Raw genomic sequence first — 9,821 nt, 5'->3', positions numbered from 1 at the left:
TGAAGCGCTCTCAAAAATACGCGTGCCTTTCCCGTCCCCTGGCTGACCCAGGGGAAGAAAAGTCCTCTGAGAGCCATGACTTGTTCATCTTGGTTCTTTTAGAGACACAGCGAGGGGACTCCAACCACAGTCTCCCTCGTTGCCACTAACTGGGCCACACACACCCCACTTGACTGGCATCGGTTGAGCCCCCTTTTGAAAAAGAAAAAGATGCTTTGCATGAAGCACTCTCAAAAATACGCGTGCCTTTCCCGTCCCCTGGCTGACCCAGGGGAAGAAAAGTCCTCTGAGAGCCATGACTTGTTCATCTTGGTTCTTTTAGAGACACAGCGAGGGGACTCCAACCACAGTCTCCCTCGTTGCCACTAACTGGGCCACACACACCCCACTTGACTGGCATCGGTTGAGCCCCCTTTTGAAAAAGAAAAAGATGCTTTGCATGAAGCACTCTCAAAAATACGCGTGCCTTTCCCGTCCCCTGGCTGACCCAGGGGAAGAAAAGTCCTCTGAGAGCCATGACTTGTTCATCTTGGTTCTTTTAGAGACACAGCGAGGGGACTCCAACCACAGTCTCCCTCGTTGCCACTAACTGGGCCACACACACCCCACTTGACTGGCATCGGTTGAGCCCCCTTTTGAAAAAGAAAAAGATGCTTTGCATGAAGCACTCTCAAAAATACGCGTGCCTTTCCCGTCCCCTGGCTGACCCAGGGGAAGAAAAGTCCTCTGAGAGCCATGACTTGTTCATCTTGGTTCTTTTAGAGACACAGCGAGGGGACTCCAACCACAGTCTCCCTCGTTGCCACTAACTGGGCCACACACACCCCACTTGACTGGCATCGGTTGAGCCCCCTTTTGAAAAAGAAAAAGATGCTTTGCATGAAGCACTCTCAAAAATACGCGTGCCTTTCCCGTCCCCTGGCTGACCCAGGGGAAGAAAAGTCCTCTGAGAGCCATGACTTGTTCATCTTGGTTCTTTTAGAGACACAGCGAGGGGACTCCAACCACAGTCTCCCTCGTTGCCACTAACTGGGCCACACACACCCCACTTGACTGGCATCGGTTGAGCCCCCCTTTTGACAAAGAAAAAGATGCTTTGCATGAAGCACTCTCAAAAATACGCGTGCCTTTCGCCTCCCCTGGCTGACCCAGGGGAAGAAAAGTCCTCTGAGAGCCAGGTCCACATTGTCAGTGGACAGACACGTGTGCTTATCTGCCAGCAGACCCCCAGCAGCACTGAAGACAGGTTCCGAGAGAACGCTGGCTGCAGGACACGACAAGATCCTCAAGGCGTACGTGGCGAGCTCAGGCAATTTATCCAGATTGGAAGCCTAAAATGAGCAGGGCTCAAGTTGCACAATAATGGAATCGATGTTTCTTTGCATATACTCATATATCTGTGTGTCTCCCTCTTTTTCCTTGTCCAGCTGTTTTGTTTTCACATGAGTATATGTCCTTGTCACTTTCCCATGTGTTTGTGTTATGTTGTGAGTTGTTTGTCACCTTTTGGACACCTTTCAGGGTGTTTTCTAGGTGTTTTACTGTGTTTGTGATTGCCTGCCATTGTTTCCTATGGGCTCGAGTTCGGTTCGTCGAACGTTCGACGAGCCGAACTCGAGCCAGACCCCCCGTTCGGCGAACCGCCTCGAGCCGAACCGGGACCGGTTCGCTCATCTCTAATAAAGACGACTTAAAAGGAATAACAGAGCTGATCAGAAGGAAAGGTTATCCAATCGTTTTATAGAGAAAGCACCTACAGTAGATGTGGAGCTGCAGCGCCAGACACTAGATGCCACCTTGAATGCCTTATCTCTGTCTGGATTATTTAAGGTGTCCGATGGACAAAGCCTCACCGACCATGGCATCCAGCCAAATGATGTTATTTACCCACAATTAGTGATCTGCAATAGAGGGGACTAATGTTATGCTGACAGAGGACTCAGCCGGATGGGTGTCATAATGACGCTATTGAAGTTTCAAGTCTATGGAAAGAAAGACTCCTTTCAGACATGTTTGGGGCACAAGTACAAGTTCAGAGCTCTGCGCCCTGCAGCTGGGTATCTTCATTGGCAAAAGCTTCCATGACTGGCGTCTCTGTCTGAATACTAACACTGAAGACCAAGTTAGCTCTGTATAACTAGATGCACACAATACATGGTGAGGATGACCCAGAGGAGACCATTGTGCTTGTAATAGTGTAATATATGTATAAACCTTTAAAAAAGCATGCTTTGCGGATGGAGATTCACTTTAGTCTTGTGTTATAGTATATTTAATATAAAGATTAACTAGAGGTATGACTTCCAACCGTCCAGGATCCAGTGGGATTGTCCCGATTCGAGGGCCCAGTCCCACTGTCCCGGCTGTCAAGGCTTTTGTCTTAACTTCTCACACCTTTCCTTGCCAGCTCAATAGCTCCATCTCATGGGTATCTCACTAAATGAGCCTAAATTAAATGAACAATTCTCCAAGCCTCTGTTCTCTCCTGGACTCAAACTTGTGACCTTTTAGTTCTACCAATGAGCCACCACCCACACCAAAAGACGTAGCAGGATTTAATATATTTGACCTGTACTGCAAGCAGGAAATCCAAAAGCAGATTATACAGGTACAAAGATATACATCTGTACATAGCAGTGTATACAGGTACATAGAGATTAATCTGTACATTACAGTGTATACAGGTACATAGAGATACATCTGTACATAGCAGTGTATATAGGTACATAGAGATACATCTGTACATAGCAGTGTATATAGAGATACATCTGTACATAGCAGTGTATACAGGTATATAGAGATACTGTACATTGCAGTGTGTACAGGTACATAGAGATACATCTTTACATAGCAGTGTATACATTTACATAGAGGTACATCTGTACATAGCAGTGTATACAGGTACATAGAAATACATCTGTACATAGCAGTTTATACAGGTACATAGAGACACATCTGAACATAGCAGTGTATACAGGTACTTAGAGATACATCTGTACATAGCAGTGTATACATTTACATAGATATACATCTGTACTTTGCAGTGTATACAGTTACATAGAAATACATCTGTACATAGCAGTGTATACCGGTACATAGAGACACTTCTGTACATAGCAGTGTATACAGGTACTTAGAGATACATCTGTACATAGCAGTGTATACATTTACATAGAGATACATTTGTACATAGCAGTGTATACAGGTACATAGAGATATATCTGTACATAGCAGTGTATACAGGTACATAGAGATACATCTGTACATAGCAGTGTATATAGGTACTTAGAGATACATCTGTACATAGCAGTGTATACAGGTACTTAGAGATACATCTGTACATAGCAGTGTATACATTTACATAGAGATACATTTGTACATAGCAGTGTATACAGGTACATAGAGATATATCTGTACATAGCAGTGTATACAGGTACATAGAGATACATCTGTACATAGCAGTGTATATAGGTACTTAGAGATACATCTGTACATAGCAGTGTATACAGGTACTTATATATCTGTGCATAGCAGTGTATACAGGTACATAGAGACACAACTGTACATAGTAGTATATCTCTATGTACCTGTATTCTAGAGATAAATAAATAATCAGAATATGTTGTTTTTTAGAAAATTACCAAAACATAATTAAAAAATAGCAAAAATGTCAATTTATTTTTAATCGCAAAATCAATTTCTTTCTAACTGCAAAAATGTCATTATTTTCTTTTTTTGTGAGTGTCCTATGACTTGAATCAATAATCTCTATATTTGCAGGCAACAGCTACATCTTTGAGCCACAGGTTCTGGTGATATCAGAGGGAGAATTTTGTATACTTGAAGCAGCAAGTCATGCCACTGACTCTACAGGTAGATTATACTGGTACATAGAGATACATTGTAAATAGCAGTATATGTACCTGTATTCTAGAGGTGAAGTAAAAGAAAAATTATTTTAAAATAATGAGAACCTATTTGAAGTTTTCAAGAGATTTTTTTCTAAAGAAAAAAATAACTAAAAATTAATAAAGAAAAAAATACAATAATGATATTTTCATGCACTTTGAAAAAAAAATAAATAAAGAAAAATTATCACAAATCAGCAAATAACATGAACATATTTGGTGTTTCTGTAATCGCAAAGACCCAAACAATGCAGTGAGCAGATTATTTATAGTGATCAGTAAATGGTGTAAAAACATGGCATGATTAATTATTTTTCTCTATTAAATACATTACTTGTGTTTTTTCAGGCTTCATATAGAAGCCTATAGAGAATGAAAAACACCAAAACCGCACAGTTCATCAGTGACTTTATACTCACAGAGGGTGGAGATTTCAAAAAGTCACATCCACTTTGCTTGGACATTTAGGCTATGTGCCCACGCTGCGGAAAAGCCGCGGATTTCCCGAAAATCTGCAGCACAGCTACTCCCCAGCCATTTCTATGGCATTTGGGAAATGCTGTGTCCACGCTGCGGATTTTCGCCCGGAAAAATCTGCAACATGTCAATTATTGTTGCGGATTGTCTTCCGGATTTTGGCTTTAAAATTGGGAAAAAAAAAAAAATCCGCACCAAAATCCGCATCAAATCCGCGGCAATTCCGCGGTAAATCCGCGGCAAATCCGCACCTATGAAAAGGTGCGGATTTTGCGGGAAAGCTGCGGATTTTGATGCAGAAAAATCCGCAGATACATTCTCCCGTGGACACATAGCCTTAGTCTGTGTTCACATGTGGCATAAATGATGCAGTTTTTTTTTCTGCTGCTTTCTTTGTACAGACATTTTGCTGTGTTTAACTGTCCAAGCAAAGTGGATGTGATTTCCTGAACAGACGCCGCTGAACTTTGCGGTTTTGGTGCTTTTTTTTTCTCTAGAAGATTCCATGTGGAGCTTAGAAAAACGCATGGAAAAAACTGTGGTTACTTTTTTAAGTGCAGAATCAAAGCTTTTCTGTACAATAGAGTTCATATTAAAAACGTGTCTTCACATCTGTACCAAAATGCATCAAATAAGGAGGAAAAGGCATAAAAAATACAGCAATAATCAGAAAAGATTGTTATTGTGTAGTATGGTGCAGAAAACAAAAAAACAAAACAAAACAGTATTTATGCAACGTGTGAACACAGCCTTACAGACACAATAATGTCAGATATTGTATACTGAAGCTATATAAGGCTGGTTTCACACTACGTCTTTTTAACATCCGTTGAAAACGTTATTTTAGCGGAAATACGGATCCTGCTTTTACAGCAAATAACGTATGCAAACGCATCTGTTATTTTGCAGGATCCTGCACTGGATGTTTAGGGGCGGGCATTGGAGTCATGTGATCGGGAGTGAGGGGAACTAGACTGGGAGCCGGCTTCTGACAGCTGCAGACGCTGGTAACCAAGGTAAACATCGGCCTTGGATACCCGATATTTATCTTGGTTACGAGTGTCTGCAGCTGCTAGGAGCAGGGCTGCCTGCACACGTTACCAACGTAAACATCGGGTAACTAAGAGAAGTGGTTACGCGATATTTACCTTGGTTACGAGTGTCCGCAGCTCTCAGGTGGGAGAGAGAGGAAGGGGGAAAGACATAGATAGAGAGAGAGAGGGTGAGGGAGGGAGGAGGAGAGAGAGACAGATCACGCGAGACTGGTTCTGGGCATGCTCAGTACTTTCTGGGCATGCTCAGTACAAAAGCAGGATCCTGTCTATCAGCATGCCAGCGTTCACCTGCGTTTGCGTGCTGTTTAGTCAGGATCCGGTGACTTGCAGTATTTTGACGCAGCTCAAAAACGCTACAAGTAGCGTTTTTGAAACATGTTAAAAAACTGCAAGTCACCGGATCCGCACTATAACGCACGCAAACGCAGGTGAACGGATGTTAACGCGAGTCCATTGCAAATGCATTGAAATGAAAACGCATTTGCACTGGATCCGTACTTCCGCTAAAATAACGTTTTCAACGGATGTTAAAAAGACGTAGTGTGAAACCAGCCTAAAGATGAGAAAGTTCTGTCTGCAGCAACTATGAGAATGAATGAACAATACTGGGCACCTGCTGAATGTCCCTCACTGCCAAATGGGTGTGGTCAAAATTTGAATAGTTTGTCCCTCTTTCTGTTCTTCCAAAGTTATGCTAGAGGTCGCATTCTCCCTTGAAATATCGCTGCTCCATTGCTGCCGAGATCAGTGATGACATCAGCAGCAGCCAGCAGCCCCACCCCCAGACTATAGAATTACAATGCTGGATGACATCACAATGCCGCGTCCAGTACTCTATGGATTAGGGCAACTGGAGTCATTTGAAGATCATGGCGGTGCGGAGATTTGTTCTTATATTGTTGGTGATTCGCTTGTGTTTAGCAAATGAAAACGCCTCAGAGACATCAACAGGTAACCAGCATTTTCGCTGGGGTTTGTGTAGGTATCTAGAGTTGGGTCATAAGAAGAGTCTTCTAAGCCCCTCTCAAGTTACAGTATTGGGGACATTTACCGCTATCGTAGGTGGCTTGTCCTCATTTTGCTTCTTTCTCTTATGGTCAGAGACTTTCCAGGCAAGGACAGAGACAAGCCCCGCATCGATTGGCGGCAGTAGCAATATAAATTGTGAGTAGTCAATTCCTTCCTGACTTCTTCTCTCATCATTCTATACTAAGTCCTGACTGAAGTGGAGGACAACCACTGAGCGAGTTTCTTGGGTGATTGTCATGTGTTGCTGAAAAATATATTGTGTTGCCTTTTATCTAGATGCTAGACAATATTCTGTTTGTAAAAAGAATAACCGACTTCTTGTTTTGATTTTTTTTTACCAGTCCGTAACTTAACATACGGTATCCTGCCTTTATGCTTTACTATACTGATCATAATATTGATGGTGATCTTGATCTGCTGGTAAGTTTCCATCTTCTACTCTATATATCACATTATTTTCTATACACTTTACTGTATGACCTACGGGGGGGCAATATCTTCTACAGCCGGTCTGTAATATAGGGGTGGGTCAGACCGCACTATAACCAGATAGCCATATCTCCCAGTTCCTGGTGCAGTATTATATATTATGTAATATACACAAGGGCACCAAATCCTTCCTGTCTGCTATACTGTCACACGGAGTTTTGCACAAATTTCGCTGACTGTCATGGCGAAATTTAGATTGCTGATTCTGACACTGTGGTGTCTAGGATAAACACAGACAGACTCGGGCGTCGAGCTGCTGTGTGATTATTCATAGGCAGGCCAGCATGAGTTAATCTATGCTGGTCTATTTGCTCCTTTGGTCACATGCTGTGGAGGGACCTATCACATCTGCTCCCCTCCTATTTATGCTGGTTTAAAGTTTCCACCCATGCAAGCTATAGCTTATTTTATGTTAGTCTATGGGGTGTGGTGTCCCAGACTTACTGGTGAAAGTTTTGCTCATTGCATGGTGCGGTGGTGGAGTGAACCCCTGTTGTTTTGTACTTGCTTCCGGCTCCTGTTTTCCTCCTGAATCTCTTATTCTCTTTGCCTTTGTGTGTGTGTGCTCCTGTCCTGTCCCTTCCTTGGGGGGGGATCAGGTCAGGACTGCTAAGTAACAGGGCCAGGAAGAGGACTCAGGAATCTCCAACATCAGGAGTATCCCTAAAGTTAGGGATAGCATAGGGACTCCGAGCTTGAGGGACAGCTTAGGAAGCCCGGTTCCCTGCTATCTCATTGTCTTCATAACATATACACTGGATGACATATCCTTCCCCTTGCTGTTCCCTGGATTCCATATTTTTTTATATGTTTTAATAGTTTATATAGCTTTACAGACAACAACATCATCTTTGTTCCCATTGGCGCCCACAATTTAAATACCCTATTAGTATGTATTTTATATGTAGAAACTCAAACAAGCATAGGAAAAACATGGAAACTCCTTGCAGATGTTGTCCTTGATGGGATTTAAACCCAGGTCCCCAGTGCTAACCACTAGCTACCATGCTGCCCATACCTTTGTGGATGATATACACTGGACACAATATTCTTCCTCCATGGTATACAATGGATTCCATATCCTTTTTGTCTGCTATACACTGGATTCCATATTATTATTTTAATCGGTTATATAGCTTTACAGACAACATAACCATCTTTGTCCCCATTGGGGCCCGCAATCTAAATACCCTATCATCCAATATGTCTTTTGAATGTGGAAACTCAAGCAAGGTTGGGGAAAATATTGAAATAACTTGCATAGGTTATCTTTGGTGGGATTTGAACCCAGGACCTCAGTCCTAATCACACTCCTGGATGATATACACTGGACACCATATCCTTCCTACGTGGTATACATTGGATGCCATGATCTTCCTGCCTGGTATACACTGGACTTTTATATCTTACCCTCTGTCATGAGGAAGGGGGCAATGGGTATATTCTGATATTATCCTCTGTAGAAAGACATTTTTTTTGTATTACAGTTACTGGTGTGAAAATCTACATTGTCGTGACAGTCTGGACCAGAAGAAACTGGAGGAAGTAGTCGTAGAGGGGGCAGGTAACTATTACTAAATAATAATATACAACCGGGGTAACGGGCAGATCATAGGTTTATGTGTCATTACTGGAGATGTCACATATGGGGGTCCTTCTACTACAGTGGAAATCAGCAGAATGTGGCCAAGAGACATCTTGTGTCCACTGATGGGCTGCAGCATTACATTATTGCGAAGCATATCCTTGTAGACATAGATTGTGCTACATCTGATGGTCTTCTTTTATACTGTAGTTTTTCAGGAAAGTGTGATTCAACTGGAAAAGAAACCAGAAAGGAAATATGTGAAAATTATAAGGGATGTGGTGACGATAAATGAAGGAACACCAACAATAAATGAAGAAAAGCCGAATAGACCAGAGGTGGTGGAGATAAGTGAAGGAACACCAACCATAAATGAAGAAAAGCCGAATAGACCAGAGGTGGTGGAGATAAGTGAAGGAACACCAGCCATAAATGAAGAAAAGGCGAATACACAGGAGATGGTGGAGATAAATGAAGGAACACCAACGATAGATGACGAAAAGGTGACTATACAGGAGGAGGTGGAGATAAATGAAGGAACACCAACTATAAATGAAGAAAAGGCGAATAGACCAGAGGTGGTGGAGATAAGTGAAGGAACACCAACCATAAATGAAGAAAAGGCGAATATACAGGAGGTGGTGGAGATAAATGAAGGAACACCAATGATAGATGAAGAAAAGGTGACGATACAGGAGGAGATAAACGAAGGAACACCAACCATAAATGAAGAAAAGGCATATATACAGGAGGTGGTGGAGTTAAATGGAGAACCAATGATGCAAAATGAAGAAAAGGCACAAGAAACCACTAATTCCAAGGAGAAAATGAAAAAGAAGAAAGGATTTTGGAAATTGACAAAGACAATAACAAAAAAGAGGGATAAGAATGAGGGGAACATGTAATCATCAGTCCCCCTCCCACATTGGTCCATATACCATCTCTTAACAGACACTGTGTATGGTTTATAAGGCGATATAAATAAAAATATGTGTGTAGAACATCTTGACCAAAACTATAAAAAAATATTCTCCCAAAACCCGAGCAGTGATATTATTATATGATGTGTCAGATCATGGAGTCATTTATCCAGCCAGGGCCGTGGTCTCTGTTCCTTTTTTATTGTTTCCTGGAGGCTTTGTGTTCTCTTACTAGAAAAATACACCAAAAACATTATCACTGAAACTCATGTTTAATTTATTCTTTATTATCTTTTTTTTTTTTACATTTTAGACAAGTAACAAGTACAAAAAAAAAAGGTTTTCAAGCATGCTACAC

The 9,821-nt window shown here is 41.9% G+C and overlaps 1 protein-coding gene across 1 annotated transcript; it reads left to right on the top strand.

Moving 5' to 3' along the window:
* Positions 1-6,256: 6,256 nt before the first annotated feature.
* Positions 6,257-9,599, top strand: LOC142310373 (uncharacterized). The gene is made up of 5 exons (XM_075347890.1): positions 6,257-6,391; positions 6,542-6,604; positions 6,811-6,889; positions 8,446-8,522; positions 8,754-9,599. The coding sequence occupies exons 1-5, from the start codon at positions 6,310-6,312 to the stop codon at positions 9,446-9,448; spliced, it is 996 nt and encodes a 331-aa protein (XP_075204005.1). The 5' UTR covers positions 6,257-6,309; the 3' UTR covers positions 9,449-9,599.
* The last annotated feature ends 222 nt before the right edge of the window (positions 9,600-9,821 follow it).

Source organism: Anomaloglossus baeobatrachus, chromosome 5 (assembly GCF_048569485.1).
Source record: "Anomaloglossus baeobatrachus isolate aAnoBae1 chromosome 5, aAnoBae1.hap1, whole genome shotgun sequence".
NCBI classification, from domain to species: domain Eukaryota; kingdom Metazoa; phylum Chordata; class Amphibia; order Anura; family Aromobatidae; genus Anomaloglossus; species Anomaloglossus baeobatrachus.
Note: the sequence above shows the minus strand (reverse complement) of the source record. Positions and strands in the feature narration are given on the sequence as shown.

Coding starts and splice junctions, on each gene's coding strand:
- LOC142310373 (XM_075347890.1), top strand. CDS start 6,310: ATGGCGGTGCGGAGATTTGTTCTTATATTGTTGGTGATTCGCTTGTGT. Junction 6,392..6,541: donor CGCCTCAGAGACATCAACAG/GTAACCAGCATT, acceptor TCTTATGGTCAG/AGACTTTCCAGGCAAGGACA. Junction 6,605..6,810: donor CGGCAGTAGCAATATAAATT/GTGAGTAGTCAA, acceptor TTTTTTTACCAG/TCCGTAACTTAACATACGGT.